This window comes from Prinia subflava, chromosome 9 (assembly GCF_021018805.1).
Source record: "Prinia subflava isolate CZ2003 ecotype Zambia chromosome 9, Cam_Psub_1.2, whole genome shotgun sequence".
NCBI classification, from domain to species: Eukaryota; Metazoa; Chordata; class Aves; order Passeriformes; family Cisticolidae; genus Prinia; species Prinia subflava.
Window position 1 is genome coordinate 10,463,960 of NC_086255.1, and position 21,217 is coordinate 10,485,176.

Below are 21,217 nucleotides of genomic sequence, written 5' to 3' on the forward strand. Positions count from 1 at the left end.
TACTAGAAAGGTTGGACAGGTCCCTGGAGGTTATTTTGATTTTATTCAGAAACTGTCATCTGATGGAGAACATCCTTAGGGAAGATTTATTTTCAATGAAAAAGATCTATGAGGACATATTACATTCTTGTATGGGTGCCACAGGAACAGGAGGCTACAGGCTCTGCTGTACTGTTGACAGTGAAAGGCTCATCAGAAACGTGGAGGCACCACAAGATCTGATGTCACTGTGTTCTCTAGAGGTTCTGGTTCAAGGATTCACATGCTACAAGCACAAGGTTATTATTTCTTGGGTTTTATTTGTGATGATGCCAGCTGTCACCAGCTGCAGGGTGAGGGGAATCGGGCTGCTGCTGAGTGCCAGTGAGACACATTACAGGTATTGCCTCTCTGCTTGTTGTGCTGCTCTCCTGGAGAGCCCAAATGTCCCTGGCAGGCACAGAACAATTACAAATCCTCCTGGGATGCACATCCAAAACCCCCTCTCTCACACAGAAAGCTGCTCCCACTGCATTCCTGCTGCTGCAGCAATTAGAAATAAGAAATCTGACTTGTCAGGAGACTTGGCCAAACTTCCCCAGATCTGCCTTCCCTACGTCCTGTGGGATGGTCTGGCTCCAGATCCTGAACAGGGGGGCAGGAATATTTCAGTTTTGCCCACGTGTCTGAGCAGTCCTTGGGCTGGCTGTGTGGGGAGGCATCAGTGAATCTTCTCTCTTGGGTGCCTGACACTTTTCTCTTTTGATTGACATGCCTCTCTTGAAGCCAGCCTGAAAAGTGTTTGCACTTGAAGCAAGTGGAGCAAATTCTAATTTGTCTGGAATTGGCCCTCCTGTTAAATGTTAAACTGACCTTTTCAAGAGAAATTTACTTGATAGTTCTAAGTGAAGCCCTGCTTTAAGCTAAACCTGTCACTACAACATGATTAAAATCACTTAAATGTACATCAGTTGCACATATTATTAATGGAAATTGAAATCAGCCCTAAATGGTAACCATAAATTTTAAAACGGGGAAGAGGATGGAGACAAAAAAACCCGTGCATGATGTGAAGGTTAAGGTGCCTTATTCACCCAAAAATTAGATGAGCTGAAGAGGGAACTTTACTCTGAAGCAGTGAAAATATCACAGAGTCCTTTTTTGTGTATTTAGAGTCCTCCTCATCCATTGAAAAAGGAGTTTCAGTGCATTTTTGGCATGAATTTGACCTGTGAAGACATAGAAGGATCGGTCACAGTTGTCTGGTCTTGTTTCACCTGCTAAGGGACCTTTGAGCAACAAATGATTACATTTCTGGCAGCATGACAGGTGGTGAAGGTGTGTGTGTGTGTTCTGAAAGGGGGCTTGGGACATACCTGTGGTCCAGGAATGTCTGCTTCCCACTTGGACTGCACATTTAAAATCTTTCCCCTTTCCCCTTTCCCCTTTCCCCTTTCCCCTTTCCCCTTTCCCCTTTCCCCTTTCCCCTTTCCCCTTTCCCCTTTCCCCTTTCCCCTTTCCCCTTTCCCCTTTCCCCTTTCCCCTTTCCCCTTTCCCCTTTCCCCTTTCCCCTTTCCCCTTTCCCCTTTCCCCTTTCCCCTTTCCCCTTTCCCCTTTCCCCTTTCCCCTTTCCCTCCCCACCAGCAGTCACAGCTCCAGTGTTTGGCTGCTGTAGCAACTGTTACTTGAAGTGTCTCTTTAATTGGGCACTAATAAATCAAAACTGAATGGACGACCTTCCACTCACAGTCATCTGTCAGTGACTTTCTGTGCCACAGCAGGACAGGCCTTGGCAGCCATCCCCCAGAGAAATGCCCAGGGACTCGTGAAGGTCCTTTCTGAGGGTATCATCTTTATGTAGCTGCGTGACCTTTGTCATTCTGAGTGCAAATAGAACCTTTTGTAATTAATAACTCTCTTCCTACCTGCCTGGGCTTTCACACAGGTGAACTTGGCATGGCTTTTTCCAGCTGTTTTAGGACATTGGGGGTTTATAGGGCTTTTGTGGTCAAGTGTGAAATTTGGTTGGCAAAGCTGAAATATTTGGAGCATGTTAGAAGACACACCTTTATTAAGGGCTACAGTGGTGGCTGAGGATGACAGGTCTGTTATAAGAAGGTGGAAAGAATTTTCAGGTACTTGGCTGAGTTCCTGTAGCATTATTTTAATGACTAGATTGTGTAATTAATGTCTTTATACACCCACATCATTGGAAAGACCTTCTTTATCATTTTAATTCCAAATAAATTAAAAACAGATGGCTTGTGGGGAAAGTAAGACTTCTGGTTAATTTTTTTTTTTTTTTTTTTTGGTTGTTTAGGAAGGTAGGTTGGGAGTAGTGGATTACTATGGTCCATCAATAAAGATTTTAGTGTCAAGGACTCTTTTAAAGATGTTTCAATCTACAGTCCTTATATTCTCACAAACAGAAAATTTATTTAAAATAAGATGTTGCTGCAATGCAGGGCAAAATAGTAACCAGATCTTGTGCAAGATGTTTCTTATATGGAATTTACAGCCAAGCTTTAACTTACTTTTATCCTTTAACTTCCTTTTATCTTTTACCACTAACATGAAAGCAAATCCCATTTTATCTGTAGCTGGTGCTGACTTAAAGATGACTTTCAGAATCAAAGAGCCCAAAGAGCTGAGCTCATTTCTAGCCTGTCAGCCTGCAGTTGCTCTGTGCCCAGATGCCAGTGTCTCAGTTTGCTAATAGACTGTTTGAACACCTCACCTTGACCACAGCTTGCTCTGTTCTCCACACACAGCACAAGCTCCTGGCCATTTTTCTGTGCAGAGTGATTGGGAGCCTGCATTTTCTGCAGGCCTGGAAAACAGAATTAATCTTCTGCTGTGTACTTTCATTTCATTTCCTGTAAAAATCCATCTTCTGCTACTGGAGTTGACCTAAGGTTAGGTGTCAGAGGAACAAATTACTGTCACTTGCTGGATACCCCAAGAGTAGCTATAAATAGCAAGCTTTATAACCCCCCTGATCCTTGAGATACATAGTGATAAATACGCTTCTACCAACCAAGAGGAAAAACACAAAGCTGCGTGGCTCTGGGTGGTGTCTGTTATTTGCAGCTGACACAAATGGCAGACCTGCATCACTCAAAGTGCTTTAAAAAGAAAAAAACCAGTAACACTCATTGTATTTGTATTTAAAAACATTAATTAGTGATTCTTGGGTAGAGTAGCCCAGTAGCACAGCTTTTGCATCCAGCAGCAGGAATTCTTTCTTAGGTACCGTGGTGTGCTAGGAGTTGAGCTAACAGCTTAGAGTGTTCACTGCTTGGACTAAGAGAATAAATTGAAAACCTTTCCAGCAGAACAATTTTCTTCTGGGAAATGCAGCATTATTCAGATAAATCTTCTGCAATATTTTAAAAATGAAATCTTGACAGAAAATATGGGGATAATCTGAAACCCAAAGTGTGTTTCATTTTGATTTTTCTCCTTGTTTCATTGGAGCTTTTTTTTGTCCTGTAGGGTGACAGCCAGACTGTGTTATAAAATATTCAATTGAATGGATAATGATAACACTGGTACAAGTGAAATTAAACACTCTGAATTATTATTTTTTAAATTTAATCTCTTTCCTTCCTGTATTCTTACTTCATCTGGATTTTGGGAATAATAATATTTTAAAGCAAGGCAAAAAATTAAAAAAAAAAAAAAGAATTGGCATTGCCTAAGGGATGAGAATTGCATCTTCCCACTAACTTTAGTATGAATTAATGCATGAAGCACATTTTTAGCTGGTTTTAAAATGCTACTGGTCCTTGGGAGTTACTCCATTATAACAACTAAGGGGCTCGGACAGTGATTTTGACAATAATGTCTTGGGCTGTCTGGATCTTTTAAGCTTTCTAGCTGTTGATTTGCACTGGCAGGATAGAATGAAGATTGCATATTGTGTTGCAAATGCTTGGATGCTGCTAGCCAGAAAATCTTTTCTCTGGCTTTTAGACCATACCCTGCAGAAGACCTTCAATGCATTTATGGCACAGTAAAACTGCTCCTTACTCTTAATTGGAGGTGGGCTAAAGTGGCTTTCTGGATGTGTGATGTGGCTGTGGAGGCTAAGGCAGCTCTGCTGAACAAGTGTGTCAAACTTTCTAACTCAGCTCAGCCTGCTGTGAGGGTTTTTTTAGCCAAGCTGCAATGACCTCAGTGTTATGATGGGGTGGGAAGTGTAGGACATGTATGGTTGTCTCATCTCCCTGATTAATGGAAAAGCTTCCTGTTGCTCTGCCCTCAAGCTACAAAATCCATTAACCACCCCTTGGGGTGCCTGAAATTTATTCTGGCCATTACCATCAATTAGAAAGTTAATAGCGTGATGATTGCTGGGCTGCAGTCCTAGCTATTTGTGTGATTTACACCACACTGGGGTGAAAATGGGAAGAATCAACACTCAAGGAACCACTTTATGAGCAAGAATTTGGCATTAAGGGTGTGCTGATGTCAGTATGTCCCTGTAAACATATGGCAAGAGGAATCGTAAGTCATTCTCAATCCTAATTTAAAAGGCAGCTTTTGATTTAAACATATGGAAGAATGATTTTAATATCCATCACAGCTAAGCTGAGATTTGTGTTGTTGATGACCATAAGCCTTGAGTGAGGCTGGGCCTGTGGGAGTGGCTGCATTCTGAGTTGCAGTGTTGCAGAGTGCTCACCACCCTGATGGAGGAAGGGCAGCAATTTGCATCCTACCCTGCTTGTTTGTTTTGACAAATAAGTCAGGTGGACAAGGAGATCTTCCAGACTGGTGCTCTTCCACTTGTATTCCACTGATCCCCCAAAATTCCCTAAAGGTAACAAGGAAAAAGCCTGTGGTCAGTAAACTTTCATTCCTTTCTATTGGGTCTCTCACTGAAAATAACGTTGTGATGGCAAATGGAAAATATTGAAAACCACTCCTGTGGACTTAGGGACAGAGAAAATGATTGGATCAGACACACTGTCAGATGAGCAGGCATCAATAACCTGTCAGCTTTTGGTATGTATTTGGTATTATATTTTTGGTATCTATTAATTAGCCCCCCAAAACTGGGGGAGTTACTGGTCCTTCCCACATACATCCAGATGCTGTGGCACAAAATGACTCGTAAAAAGAGCAGCAGAGATGGCACTGCTGTTTCAGCCAGAGCACCACTTGAGCCAGCCTCTTGAGCCTTTCACTGAGAGGGTCAAGTGGAGGTCTTGCTTTGATGGCTATTCCTTTGTTTCTCACTGCTGGCTGTCACCCAGCACTGGATTAGAGCAGCTCAGGGGCTGTGATTGCCAGCCTCCCTAAGCTGCTCTTTGCTGCTTCTGCTTCAGGCGCTGAGGGACTGCCGATGAGTCTTGAGGCCACAGAGATGAGAAGATCAAAGGTAGATGAGGGGAAGAAAGTTCTGGAAAGTCACCCTCTCAGCTGCTCAAGCAATGGAGAGGGAAGACTCAGTTCTTTCCCTTTACTCAGTGGCAAACCCCAGCCTTGCTGGGAGTCTGATAACCAGGCAAAATAGGTGGGAAGGCCACAGTTATTTTTTCAAAGTCCTCTGCTCTTGACATCCTATCCCCTTTCCCAGAGCTAATCCTGCAAGTGTTCATTTAGCACAGCAGAGTGGGGTTCCAGAACGTAGCTGATGCCCCAAAATAGCAAATAGTGAATTTACAGTCCTCCCCTGCAAAACAATGTCTTGGAAATACTTCCAGAACAGAGTCCAGTCAAATCTCAGAGCATTATTTTTTCACACAAAACCTCGGTACTTGTACACTTAAAATAAAAATCTCCATGTCTTGCATTCTGACAGCAAAGATCCTTCTGATTTCCTGGAAGCAGTTGCTCCCAAGGAAGGGCAAATCTATTATTGAAGCTATCCAGTTCCATGTTTATGATGGTGCATCTACACAGTAAAAAGTTTGGATTTACATGAGAGTGTGATCAGGATGTGATCTCTGATCAGCAGGCACAAGAGTGGGGATCTGAATATGGATTTTATCAACTGCCAGAATCTCCTCTTCTTGGCCTGCTGACATGAGAAACCATTACACTGTGTATTAAAGGGGGTTTACCCATCTGACAAAATGAGACAGACATCTAAAATTAGAGAAGCTGTAAAAGGGAGGAGGGGAAAAGTGCATCATTCCCATCTAATCCAAATTTGATCTTTTTTCAGGCTAAAATATTTGATGTTGCTCTTTTCTTTGGGTATCCAACCTTTATGCAGCAATGTCTCTGAAGCCTGAGGATAAAAAGCCCTTCTCCACAATACAGTGGAATGTTACATCTGCTAAAAAAGGCACTGGCATCAGAAACTGATGCTTAAAAAGTCGTTTAATCTTACAAGCATAGAATGTCTCTGTATTTTTCTCACATGAAAGTTTGTTCTGAATTATGCTGTTCCATGGCTAGTTGGGTAAGATAGGAGGTTCTGAAGAGGAATTTTGCAGTGGAATACACGTGTCACCAGAGCTAAAACAGATACATCTACACTGGTGTTTTAGCTTTACCTCATTATTTTTTGATTCTGTACTATTTATTATCTGTGTCACAGACTCTTTCCTCCCCAGGTATTATTTTCCAGTGAATTTAGCAGGTGTCTCCAAGAAGCTGAGTGAGCAACACGGATTAGTTTGTGCTAAGGGTTGTTCACCACGGCTTGTACAGTGTGATTGATCTCTGCAAAGAATGCTGTGCTTTAGCAGAATAGATATCAGCCAGTCTTTAGCAGCTCAGAGAGACGAGGTTTGCATCACAGCAAGGGCAGTGCAGATCAATTCAGGTGGATCATTCTGATCTCAGGACAAGAGTGCTTAAGCCAATTCAGCACCATTGTCCAAGCTTTCAGGTGATAAAAAAGCACTTACCAGACTTAGAGCTTCATGCTTGGCCAATTGCAGAGACTTTATGTCAGCCTTCAGTCCTGCCAGCAGGGTGGTGTGGTTGAACCCCAGCTGGCAGTGAGGCACCACCCAGCTGCTCTCTCACTCACCCCCACCCCAGTAGGATGGGGAGGGGAATCAGAAATAAAACCCCCGAACTCATCCCTTGAGACAAGAGAAGTTATTGAAACAAAGCCAAATATAACAATTAAAGGGAGTGAGGGGAGGAGGAGAGAGAGGGAGAGGTAAACTCCCAGAAAAACAAGTGATGCAGATACCATCCATCAACACCTGCTAACAGACACCAAATTGCTCCCAAACTGCCATCAGCTTCTCTTTCAGGTAACTCCCCAGTGTATCTAAACCTGGCATGATGGTTAAAATATCCAGTTTGGGTCAGCTGTCCTGGCTGTGCTTCCTCCCAGCTTCTGGTGCACTTTCTTACTGGCAGTGACCAGTCCTTGGCTTAGCATAGGCCCCACACAGCAGCCACCAAAACCTTGTGTGTGTTACCAACACTGTCCTCATGCTGAATCCAAAACAGGACACTGGATCAGCTGCTAAGAGAAATGAACTCTGTCCCAGCCAAAACCAGGCTAATGCTTCTCATTTGTGTGCTACCCTGACCATGAGGAGAATTCTTTTCCCTCTCCTTGCATTTAACAGTCCTAACTCTTGCTGCTGTCTAATGCTGTGCAGCACGGTATGAGTGGATTTACTCTTCTGTCTTGTCCAGCTGAGAACTCTGCCATGTTCATCATAATCGACCATTTCGTTCACCTTTCATCTGACACAGATGAGAGTAAGAAACAACCTCACCCTGACTGCACAATTTCCTTTCATCCCATACAGCATGCCTTGTCTGCTGTTGGAGTATTCCCACTGTCATCATCCCATGACTTCCGAAGCAGTTGGCCAAATTCTTGTTAACCTTGACAGAGGAACAAGGATTTTCTGCTTCCATGGAGTGGTGACCCGAGTTACCAACTCTCCACTGAAACAGCATGGAAGGCAAATTAGCCAAATTTATTCTTCTTGAACCATTATTTGAAGGAGAAACAAGCAGTTCATCTGTGTCACCTACAGATGACGTCTCAGGGCCCTCTCACTGCCCTGTTTTCTTTCTGAATTGGGTAATATTTTGAAAAATTGTCCAGTGCAATATGTAGACTGGAGATTGGATGATAAAATATGAGCTACTTTTTCTGCTTGTCACATCTTTAAATTATTTATAGCAATGATCAGCTGAACTATATTAAGCCAAAAATTACAAGAAATTTGACTGTGTAGGTTTCTGTTCATTTAGATTACTCCAAATAAAAGTTGATTGAAAATGAAAAGAAGAAAATTGAATTACTTTAACTGATTATGCAGAGAAATGTCAATTTAATAGTTTCGTATTGTTTGTAATTTCTTTACTCCCTCTTCAAGTCTCTTTGGTGGCTTCTGCAAGTGGGGAAACTATTATGTGATGAGAAAATTCTTCCCATGAGGGGGAAAAAACACACATTTCATTAAATTCATAGAAATTTATGAGTTAATTTCTGGTAAAACCTACAGTCACAACTCAGGCTGGAAGCTAAATATTTTCAAAATGGAAGTTTAGATCTGTTATAAAATGCCTATTTGAACTGTTTCTAATTTTGTATTTCATCCTTTTGCTATTGATAGCAAGACTTTTTCCAATTCTTATTTATACTCACAAAACCCCAGAAAATTTAAAACTGTCAGGATGGAATGGGGAGATGGTGGAGCCTGAGGGGACTTGAATTTGGCTCTGTCACAGACTTCCTTCAAATGTAGGATTAGTTATCTAGTCTTTCCCTGTTTCCCTACCTAGGCAGTGGGAACAGTACTATTTTCCAGCCTGCTGAGGGCCTCTTGAGAAAAAAGCAATCAGAAACTTGTTCACCCAGGGAATGAGGCATGTGGGTCCCTTGAGTAAGATATTTTGAAATCTCTTATTTTTCTTAACCCTGGAAATATCTATAAATTTGATTTCAACCTGGTTGGATAAATTGGAAGTGTTTTAAAGTTGTGACATGTGCAATGCTGACAGATATTTAAAGAAATGCTGACCAGCACTGGCTTGTCACTGATGTCTGACCACTGCCTTCTTGAACCAAACTCTTACAATAATCCTATGAAGCTCTTTTCTGTATGGAAATTCTGTCCAAGGACACAGAACTTACTGTGTTTACATCTTGAAATTGCTCTTCCAGGTGGAATTGTAAATCTCCTTTCAAAATGTGTCAGTCTCCATGAGCTAAGCAAACAGATCCCATTAGAAATGTGAAAAGCCTTGGGGAATTATTTATACAATGAATTAAGAAGACAGACAGTGGTGAGAAGTGTCCCAGTGAAGCAAGGTAATTTGCAAAGCAAGAGTAACTTTCTGTGAAAACAAAAAAAAAAGAAAAGTTTCTCAGAGAAACTGAGATCAGGCATTATAACTTTCTGGAAAAAATACCAGGGTTGCCCATGAAGGAGTTAAATCAAAAGAGGCATTAGACCAGAAGTGGTATCTATCAATGCCTTGTGAAGGGCTTAAGAGGAGGAACATGTGAACATAAATGGCTAGCTGCTGAAGAAGACTTTGACATTACTAGCTTTTGTGAAACATGGTGGTATGGCAAAAATCAATTGGGAACTTTACTGCCTGGCTATGAAACCAAAGTAAGGAGTTTCATTTTAAGAGATGAAGGAATAACACCTCAACCTCAAAGTCTCCCCAGGAAAAAAAAAAAGAATGTGAAAGTCAGCAACTCTACAGCAGAGTTTACAAACAGGCTTAAAACATTCCACACAGGAATACAAATCTGCTCCAGAATGACCAGCTCCAGTATTTTTTTGCATTTAGACATGAAAGATCATTTTTAATGTCTTAATTATTCCTTTATTCAAAACCTCATTCATTTGAAGGCCTTTTATAAGTGCAGCCTGTGGCTCTGCAGTTCTGCCCTCTGCGATCTGAAAGGCTTCTTTCCAAAAATCTGCTCTTGTAGAGATTAATACAACAGCAACTGGCACATCTTGTGCTCACCTGGCCATTCCCTTTGGAGGCAAACCAGGTGGCAAACAGGGTTATGTGCAAGGCTGGAACACGAGATCTAATAGTCATTGCTCAGCTTGGAAATGCCTGCCTTGTGCCAGGGGTAAATTCGTGTGCAGAAGGAGAAGGAGGCCAGAGCCCATCCCTGCTGCTGGTCAGGAGGGGCTGCCCTGCTCTGCTGCTCACAGAACACATCACTGCTTCTTCTGGCCCTGCCTGCCAGGGCTGCCTGCCACTGGCACCACGGTTAGAGCAGCAAATTAAACTGGGGGGAAGAGGGGTAAGGACATGGAATGCAGTGTTCTCATGGTGGACCTGGGGAAGCAGCCAAGTTAATACCTGAAAACCAGGCGTGACTGGTGGGAAAAGGAAAAAAAAGTTAATGGTGCCAATTAAAGTGATTGCTTCTTAATGATGTGTGTTATAACAAGTAACCTAATCTGTTAACATGGAAAGAAAACTGTACTCAATAAGCAGGAGACATGAGACATCTTAAAGTCTGCAAGTAATGGTTTTCTTTTTTTCTAACACAGTGTTCCAGAAAGATCTTGATGCAAAAAAAATACCCAAACAATCAAACCTCTCCTGACCAAATGATCAATTGTTTGATTCTTCAAGTCTTCAGCATCTTATGTAAAATAACTATGGGCAACCTTAAATTTGTAACAAAGGAGAAAACAGCAACTTGCTAGGGAATTTATTTAATCTATATATTCAAACTGACAGTACTCTGAATGTCAGTCTGTGCTTCTTGAGAAAGAAGAAAATTTCCATAGGGTTCATGTTGCTGGTTGATTCAGAATGCCTATTGTAATTGTGAAATATTGGTTGGAATGAATTGAGATATATTCCTGACAGTAGGTGGACTAATGAAATTCAGTGACTTTATTTAAAATGTGCAGGAGTTTATTATAATACTGTAATAGAAATGTCATTTACCCTGACGGGAGGAGAGGGAAAAGCCCTGTCAATGAATAATAATGAAGTTATTTAAATGTCAGCTTTCTTGCAAATAGTTTGCAAAACAGAAATGATTCTACATGTTTCTAGTTTTGTTTTAATTTATTACTGGGAAAGCCAGAGCTTCAATTCCACAACTTTGGTACATTTTTATGCTGTGAAATGAGCTAGTAATCATGAAATGTTTATCTTCTTGCATTGACTTCTGCTGTACTGAAAAATAGGGAATCGGATTTTAAACAACTACTGGTAAAATTTGGGATTTAATGATTGCAATGATAACTCATATTGTGGGACAGGTGTCAGGACAGAATGCTAACAATAAATTCAGAATTGAGTCAAAATACTTTTATTTTCTGAATATTATTATTCTAGTGTCATCTGCACTTCAGTGACATCTCCAGCGTGTGCCACTCACATCCCCCTTCTCCCCCCAAACAATTTGAGACACCATTGCAACACACGTCTACCCAAGACACAATAAAATAGGTCTTACTGTTCACTCCTTTACTTACAGCTATTCCATTAGCTGTAGCTATTTAGAAGGAATAGTTTATTTTTGTGTTTTCAGCTCTGCAGGTCCTGGGTTTAGTCCTTTACAGTGATTTCTCCAGGCATTTGCTTGCTCATGGACTAAAACTGATTTCTCTCTGCAGAACTTCAGAGGAGCAGCCTTCCACACAAAATGTGGAGATGTTGCTACATATCCTTTCCCCTTCAGATAACTGGAATTGAATTTGTTGATCCTACTCTGTCATTAGTGCCTGCACCCTGCTGAGGTGCATCTGTCTTTTGCAGCTCTCCAGGTTAGGCTGCCTCCCTGGGCCATCCAAAGGCTGATGTGTTTTTATGAGTTAGGAGTCTCATGCTGCTTTGACACCCATTTAATAAGACAAACAAAGCTCATTATCTAGGCTGCTAATCAGTGCCTGCTTGTACACATATACATATAATAGAAATAAGATGAATGCAGGTTGGTGATATGCCTGGGTTACATCCCAACAGAGACTTCCCATGTATGCAGGGTTTCCTTTGATAGAATTCTTTTTTCCCACTGCTCTGCCAATGTATGTTTTACCATTTCTTTGTGTTAAAACACTTATGGATGCCTATCTGCTGTTGTGTACATAACATTCCCCTCCCCTTCCCCCTGCCCCTTGTTAAAACTAAGGGTAATTGCAAAGTGGTACAAAAGAAAAAAATGGTAAATGGGAAGGTAGAAGGGCTTGCTATTGTCAGTTTAGAACACAATAATGAGAGCAAGATCTAATAGTAGCTCCTTCAATTGCTTGTGAATTCATTCATCTGATAAAAAAATGTTTTTCTACGCTTTTAAATCTTTCAGTTTCTTTTATGGATGTTGACAGAAGCACACGCTTCCATCTGTATGGAGTGTTACCTGTAAATAAAGCTGTGAATGCAAAACAATTGCCTAGAGATTTGAAGTAAGAAGTGGCTGGCAAGTCTGAGATTACCATTTGCAATAGGCTGTTGACATAAGTTTGCCTGTGTTGTGGCAGGGGTACTGGCTGCCTTCCTTGAACAATTTCAAAGCAAGTTTTATGTCTCAGATTTTCTTTGCTCCTATCCCCTTTTGAAGGATCCCATTTTGAATTCATTGTCACCGGTACAAGAAAAAGCAGAATTATTTTGTTAATGTTTTTTTCCTAACTTAGCAGGTCAGATGTAGTCCTTACTATCTTTGCATGTCTTTGTCAGCTCAGCCTTCACAAAGGGTTGCTTTTGGGGATTAGGCAGACAGCAGCAGGAATACTCATGTCTGATAAGAGTGGGTGGTGAGGTGGGGCAAGGTGACAAAGGGAAGCTGCAGTCCTTGGCCAGGCTGTGTTCAGCATCCTGCTGTGGATCCCCTCACCTGGGAGCTGGAGCATCTCTGAAATATTCAGTAACAGAAACAACCAGAACAGTATCCTGCTCCTCAGTCCTCTGAGGAAATAGCTCAGTTAGTTTATATGTGCTCCTGAGAGAGATGACCTTATAAAGGGAAAGATCAGTCAGCAGATGAGAATTTGACGTTAATGTTCTAAACACCAAAGGTCATACACGCACACAGGAGGGCGGGTGTTTATTGGAGGAAAGGAGAAATCTATGGACATAAATCATAGGCCAGTTGTTATATGAGCTGGCAGAGAAGTGCAAAGGCTTCCATAAAATTCCTAAATAGAAAGACTCAGCTTTAATGCAGATTCACGTTTTAGTGCAATTCATCTTTCATGGATAAAACCCTAAGCTGCTGCTTTCTTGTTTTATTCATGTACTGATTGCAAAATCTGAAATCCCAGAAGCTAGAATATGAATGTAGGTATGGTACTTGATTCAGAAATGTTCCACCTTCCCTATTCCACAAAAAAAGAAGAGAAAGCATTAAAGGCTTAATGACTTTGTGAATTTAGCCACTGTTGCCCTGATAGGAGAGAACCTGCAAATAATGGGTGCCAAGATTTTACTTCAGAATGTCTGGTTTTGAAGTGCTTAGCAAAAGGGGAAATTCATGTTATTTCTTGAGAGTGAAGTTCTGTATAAGCCCATTTGTACATGTTACAGGTGAGATACAGGAGTATGTCATGTTTTTCAATGTCTGTTACCCAGATAGATACATGTCCCTTTCTGCAATTTATGGATGCCAACTCTAGTGGTTTCGGCCGATTATCTAAATATCTGCTGATTGTCTAAATCTCTGGGATACTGGGACAGAGTTCAGGCAAGCATGAGCTGCATAATGAACAAAACCTCTGCTGATGTTTGATCTTGGTTCCAGTCACGTGTTAAGAGTAATTCTTAAAGGAGAACTGGACATTCTTATTTGTTCACTTTTGTTCTTCCCCAAGGCATGTAGCCAGTGTTTTTATGGGCAACCCTCATTTCAGAAATATTTTATTTTCTCTACTGAATGGTGGTGTTTAAAGCAAGAATAAAGCACTTGTGTCCATCCTTTCTTCTAGTCAGTGTCAGAGAAGCTACTTTGGAATATGCTGAGATGAGCCATCTTAACAAAATTAGTCTAAGCTTGGAGTATATGATGAATTGATAACCTTAGTCTCTTGCTATCTGCTGTTTGGCGTTTCTGACAATCATTATCTTCTGTATGCAGAATGTAGCATTTCTTAATGTGCATGTTTAAGATGCTTTGGGAAGATGCTGGTTTAATTTTTCCTAATCTAATTTAAATGCAAATTATAAACACGCACATGATGCTGTGTGTATATAATTAAGTATCATTATATACTACATGAATCATTGCAAAAGCTCTGGAGAACCATTCTGCTATTTAAAACATGACTTATATTGAAAAGCTGCCAAGTGACTTGTGGTTTTGTGATTAAGTGTTTGTACTTATAAGAATCTCTCTTGAATTGTAGGTCAACAGATTATGGGACAACATATGAGAAACTGAATGATAAAGTTGGTCTGAAGACTATTTTGAGCTACTTGTATGTTTGCCCAACAAACAAACGTAAGGTAGGTGACAACGTGTTGGCTCATTTTAGCTTTATGATGCTAATGCTGTCCTGGAGATCTCTTCTAATTTCCTCAATATCCGTTACTGTTTAAGTACAGGAATCTCTTTGTCATTCTTGCCTTGAAAAAAATGCGTTACTTTATCAAAATATAACCCAAATTGTACCACCTATACTAACTACCAGTGATACTTGAGGGAAGAATGGCCATTAAATGGACATGTACTGTGCATGTAATTGTTTGCTTACCTTCTGGATGGTGTTGATTTTGTTGTCTGGAAGGGAGAGAGACTCGTTAGAATGGCAGAAATGCATCTACAGTGACCAGATTGTATGTAACAGTATTTGTCTTTTAAGTGCTCCCAATAGTGAACTGAACAGGATTTGACAAATTCCTGCAGAGAAAATGCCTTCGAAGCCCAGAAGGTTTTAATCATTCAGACACCCTACTGACTAACAATTTACTATGAATTTATAATGCTGACATATTCATGAAAGGAATCTGGATGCCTTCTTCGAGGTACATTTTTAACAAAATTTTTCATTTTCGATCCCTTGTTTTTCAGTGCTTGTGCATAGTTTGAGTCACTACAGGCAAAGCTGAGTTACATTGGCAGAAAATGTTAGTAAAGACTCACCTAAAGGAGGCTGGGTGTATTTGGGCAGCTGAGGTCACTATAATGGAGTTCTCACTATACTGAAACAATTATGTGTTCATTAGGACTGGCTCTGAAAGAAGAGGGAGTTGTCCTAACCACAGAGGACAATGCTTAACAGTTTAAATTGTGATTAAATGGCCCCAAATTAGTGGAAAGATGTCATCTCATTGATACTGACCCTTAAGAAGACATGAAGCTCTTCTCTAAGAGCTGAAGAATGGAACTATCAGGTCACTTAAATGTCCTTTAGAAAGCCAACTGAAGTGCAGGCTGGCAGTGAAAGCCTTCATCACCTCTGGCTGCATCCGGCACCCTCCCACTCCCTGCCTTTCTCTGCCACCCGTGTTTGTGTAGCCATCTGGTGAGCTGGATCCAGGACTGACCTGCCTGAAAACTAATCCCTTTCCAGCTCAAAAACGAAACAGATGAAAGGAAAAAGCTTTCAGGCAGAAGTGTGGAACTATCTTTTCTGGCAGAAGTCTGCTGTGAAGTTGGCTTGTAGTCAATGTGGTACCGTGCCAGAGGAGAGCTGCAACACCTGGGATGAGAGGACCTAGGTAATGGTCCAAGATTGAATTTTTCTAAGTTCATCTAAGCGGGAGCAGAGTTAGGCTGGCAGGGAGAACTTTTGGAGGCCCTCCTTATGCTGTCTGTTTCTGTAAAACATCAGGCCATTCCATCAATAAACATTTAATTTTAGACACCCAAATAGTCCCCTGAGGCTAAGAGGGCATGGCATGTGTGCACACTAAAAATACTTCTACAGGGAAAGTGAAAGTACTGAAGCTCAAGACCTTTTATTATACTGGCTGTGAAATGAAAAGCTGAAGGAAACATATTTAAAAATCTGTCACCAAGGAAAAATCTATAGCTCCTGAGACCTGATCCCCTGAAATTCTGATAACACTTTCAGAAACTCTGGTCACTTTGCAAATTGCATCTTGTTTCAGTAATGTAGTTGGGGTTGATAGCTGCAGAAATACTTTTAAAATGTAGAACTCAACTACTCTAAGCTTCATGAATTTTCTAAAACTCATACTCTTCACGTGAAGGGTTTACACACTGCTGCAGTTAGTACTGGACAAAGGCTAACAGTGTGTTTTCATTAAATATTAGTTGTATGTGGTGATTTCTCAGACTGCACCTGCAGCCTTCGATATCCTTTGTTCCACAAGGCCTTCCTTAGCAGAAGAGGTTTCTTCAGTAGTGGAAAAGAAAATGGTCCATTTTTCTTCTTGAAGTTATTGGATGAGAGACCTTGCTACAGCAGTGATCCGTAAGGGAGGTCAACATGTACTTAACTTACTGGAGTTGCCTGGTTTTGGGAAAAAAAAAATTGTTTCAGCACGTATTTAACTTTTAAGAGTAATTCCATTTGAAATAGAAGGTAAATTTTGAACTTAGCTGACTCAGGACTGATTACTTGTAATGTAAAAAAGCAAGTGTTCCATTTATGTAAGTCTTGTCTCTTCTTTGCAAAGCAGAGCAGTTAGAACAGTAGAATGCATGTAATTGGATTTATTAAAATAATTTATAGATTTGTTCATGAATTTCTGATTATTTTCACATTCTGGAAATGAACAAACAACAACATGTGTTGAATAAATTGTTTGTTGTAATTTATTTGCTCTTCTCTATCTGGAAAAAAAAAATGGGTCTATAAATACCCAGTATTTGCAGAGCTTCCCACAGCCCGTGCATGCCAATTTATTTCTAAAAGCTTTTGACTTCCAATTCTTGTCTCTTTATTGAACGAAATTAAACCCTTTAACCAGATATTGCAGGCAATGTCATATTGCAAAAGGATGCTTGAAAAAAAAAATTAGAACAAAGTCAACCATTATTTACAATTTCAACTGACGACCTATTGCTGTTGCTTGGCATTTTTCTGAATTACAATATTTTCCAAAGGAAATGACAGAAAGTGATTACTAACATAATGATGTATAAGTCCTGGCAAAGAGGAGTGGAAACATTTTTTGGTTTTCTTTCTTTTTCCTGAATTACTGTGCTACCTGGTCCTATGACAGATGACGCTGATCAGGGGGTAAAAAATGTACCACATGGATCTTGCCCAAGACACAGAGCCTGTTTGAGTATTTGTCAACAAGTCTCCAGAAGAGATATGTGCAATGTGCAATAAATCCCTAGGCTTAGGTATGTCAACATTGGTTTATTTGTTAGGTTCATAGAGCCTTTGTGATGAGAAAGAAAATTATTTGAATGCTTCTACGTGAAGAAATACTGTTTGTGAATAATGCTGATGGGTTACAAGCTAAACTAAAATGGAAATCCAAGTTGCTACCTTGAAATTCTATTTTCACAGAAGTGTGTCGTTCATTTTCCTAGAAACTCACATGCACTAAGCTTTACAGTCTTTCTCTATAAAAGCCTTTCAGATAGGTTGTTTTTACTCATTGCATGGAAAATCATAGGCATATGCACATAAAAAGTGAATGGGTCATGGTGGGAACTCTGGAATTTGTTTAACTGGAGGTTTTCTTTGACTCAGGAAGTGCTGCTGGCTAATTTAGATGCTGTATCCTCGTAGGAAGCACACTGTGTTCTCTGCAAAGAGCCAGTTTGTGCAGCCCATTCGTTCTTTGTACTTTTGAGCCCTTGTATCTGTGTATCTTCAGTTAATTAACAAATTCTGGGTGATAGTATCTGCCAGTGACTTTTATGCTATTAATAGGACTAGTGCATCAGATATTTCCTGTGGGTTTGAATTTTTGTGGTAGTGTTTGTTTGTTTATTTGTTTTATTTTTTCTCTCCCTTTCTGCAGGCCAGCCCTGATTTTTTTTTTCACTTTACTCCTCCAACTGTTCAGATTTTAATTGCTGTATGGAACAGTGTTGCCATTTTTTTTTCTCTCTTTAAAGATGAATGGATTACAGATGCTTTCCTCTTCCTTGATATTCACTGCTTGTGTTTATCACCTTTATTATAGTGTGTTAAGCATTGTCCTGTTGAGTGTGTAGCACCAAGATAGCACATATTTATTGTAAATAAAATTGCATGGGTTTCAATGCTGGCTAGATCCCCAACTACTTCAAATTTATTTATATTAATGAGTTTTAAATGAAAGGAAATTAAAGGAATGGCAGCCCATCCTTCTGTTCTTTCTAGCATTGGCTGGTGGTTCTGCACAGAATAGTTGGCAGAAGTTTCTATTAGTCAAGACAGTAGAAAATTCACCCTTATTAGCTGAAATGAGAATGACTGATTGCCACTTTCTATCCTGTGGTATTAGGCAAGTTTATTTGCTTTAGGGAATTCAGTTTCTGAAATGTAAAGTGCCCTCTTGTATAAAGGGTAAGACCTAGAGCTGTGTGCTTTACCCTTGCCTGTGTACCCACCCTTGTAAGAGCTGGGGAAAGTGTCCATAGAGGTGAACAGTTCCACCTGGAATTGTGGTTTCTCAGGAGTCTGCTTATCTTCAGTTGCTAAAATCGGTTTGGGAACACTTTTAAAAATTCTCTCTGACCTGCCTCACTACGGAAACTTCCAGAACTCTGATGTGACGGCAGGTCTTGATTTTTTCAGTCAAGGAAAAACCAGTTATTTCTGGGGGAGTCCCCCTCGTGGCCTCTGTGAACCTTAGTGCTGGGGCTGTCAGTTTGTAGTGGGGAGGCTGGAGCTCAGCAGAGCCCTGAGCACACCTCACTGTGCACTGAGTCAATCCTGTGGCCATCGAGGGATGGCACCCTTAGCAAACTGGGCATGGTGAGAAACCAGCCCCTGTCAGCCACGCCAACAGCACAGCGTGGGATTGCAGTCCTCTCTTGCTGGGATAAAAGCAATTATTTCCTTGCTCTCCTCCTTTATTTGGAAGGAAAGCTCCTTGTTAGCTGCACATTGTGAGTCCAGCCTTCAAAAAGACATCATAAGAGACCAAAAAGACATATGTGAATGATTGGAATTGTTTAGGGTTTTGTGGTCAGTGTTGTTTTTGGTTTTTTTTTTTTAATGTTGTAGTGGGTGGGAGATTTCAAGGAGATGTTTATTGAGAATATTTTCATACCTTTTTAAAGGGAGGAACCAGCTTGTCCTGCAGTGTTTTGGACATCAAAACATAAATTTGTTCAAATGGAAGCTTCTCTTTGGATTAAATGCTGTATAACATAGGATGGTGCATGAAATGTCTCCTATGCTATGAATACAAGTAACGATTCTTTATAACCTCATAATTTGCTTCAGAGACAGTATTTTGGAGGGAGGGAGTTGAGACAATATGGTGTGGGATTTATCTCCTGTTTTCACTTACCTGATAGGCAGTTTGGGTTGGACAGTACTACACATGCCTTTTATCCAATGGTCTTCCAGTGGAAGAACCTAGGGATGCTTCTTCACTTCTGTTTTTTCTCTCAGTACAGTGGCCTAAATCTGTTTCATTCAGCAATTTGAGCTAAAGATTCCACCTCATCAGAAAAGGGTTGAAATCCTGACCCTACAGGAGATTATCTTGGACTGCAGGGGTGGTTCAATGGGTAGTACTGTACACATGCAAACAGTTCACTGCCCATGGGAAGAGGGATGTCTCACACTGAGAATTAAGAAGTCTTTAATTTTCTGCAGTTTAGCAATAATGATGGATTAAGTCGACTGCTTTACAAGCCTCTGGTGGTGGTAACTGGAAAATCTGATAATCTTGGGATGTCCTTGGGTTAATGCAATTATAGTTTTCACTTTTGCTTTTAATACCTTTAGATTCAAGAGTAATTCCAGCTGTGAACCAGACAAACAAGTATAGACTTGATTTTCATTTCAGAAGACTGTCTTTTCTGCTTCCCACATGCAAGCAAGGAGAATTTTTCACTAGTTTAGAAAGGTAGATTGTTGCTCACATCTATTGGATGTGATCTGGCAGTTGGGCAGTTTCTCTGTAGTCAGTGAAGATGTGTCACTGCAGAGCTGATGCTGTCTTTAATACCGAGTTCGTGGGGAAACAAATAATTAACAATCATTTGGTCCATATTAATAAACTGAAGGCAGAGCCTCACCTTTCAAAGTGAATCTTTTCTTTTGAAGTGTCTGACAGCGTCTGCTACCAAACTTTCTGATTCATGGCTGCAGTACATGACAGCTCTCACAATAGCCATTACACACAAAGCCCTTGCCATTACTCTACATCCATATCTCTTCTTAGAGATGAAGTGAAATCAAAGCCCATTTATTCCACTTCTGCTCTTGTAAGCCTATCAAAACTAGTGGCAGTTTTGACATTTCCTCACTCAAAGTAGCACTACAGTATGCCTTTGTATCTCACAGAAGTCTCCAAGGGCACCCTGGGTGTTGAAACTAATGATAGGGAGGTATAAGCCACGGAATTCAACTTCAGAGTTTCAAAAGTGTTCTTTCCCCTCTGAGTCTGTTCCCTGTTTTCTACGAAGTGGACAATTAAAATTTATGCAAGATAATCTCTTGTTGAATTTCCTTCAATTCTTTCATCCCTTTTTAATTCCTCTGTGTTTTACCAAATACTCTGGAACAGATGAGATCCCTTTTGGCAAGGAAGGATATATGCCAGCAGCTTAGAGAGCACAGGAGCAATATGTTGTTAGTTGCAGGCCATATACAGGCAGCTGGGATTGATGGCAGAGCAAGAACAGACCTGTCTTAGTTTCAAACTTGTAGCTCCATCCATTTCCATAAGTAAGACAGGCTGTTTAAACCAGGAAGAAAGCCAGTTGCCATAATATTGATTTTTTTTTTTTTTATGAAAAACTGGTCCCAAGTGGTTAAAAGTCAGTTTGTTCAGTGTCCCATAAAGTTGGGCTAAAAATATGTTCAGCAGGGGTTTTTTTTCAGTTACCTTCTGGGTTTTGAGGTATTAAAGTTACATAACTAAATCTCTTTTATCTCCTTTCCCTCTTGTGTCGTGGTAGGAGCATGAAATTTTGAAGTTGTCTTCATACTATATATCTTCAGAAGTTCACCTTCAAGGGAAAAAGATCTGTGGCATGACCATAAAATGGCTGTTTTGTGGCACTTTGGAAATGATAATGTGAGAAAGCCCAAATGTTGTTTGAATATTGACCACTCAACCCTCCGTTGCTAGGCCCGCAGCAAAGCACAGTCTGTTAATTAGCAGACAGTGTAATCTGTAGGGCACGTTTGCCAGCAGATAGCAACTGCTCACTCCTTCTGCAGTCTAGAGGTGTTGTTATGCAGAAATGAATGATGAAATGACAGGATACTCTAGG

General features: G+C 40.5%; 1 protein-coding gene across 2 annotated transcripts in view; it reads left to right on the forward strand.

The window, feature by feature from the left end:
- Positions 1-21,217, forward strand: part of SORCS1 (sortilin related VPS10 domain containing receptor 1) — a 261,844-nt gene that overhangs the window by 102,381 nt on the left and 138,246 nt on the right. For both annotated transcript variants that reach the window (XM_063405354.1, XM_063405353.1), the window contains exon 3: positions 14,253-14,352. In XM_063405354.1, coding sequence (XP_063261424.1) covers positions 14,253-14,352 — 100 coding nt within the window. The remainder of the gene's footprint in view (positions 1-14,252; positions 14,353-21,217) is intronic.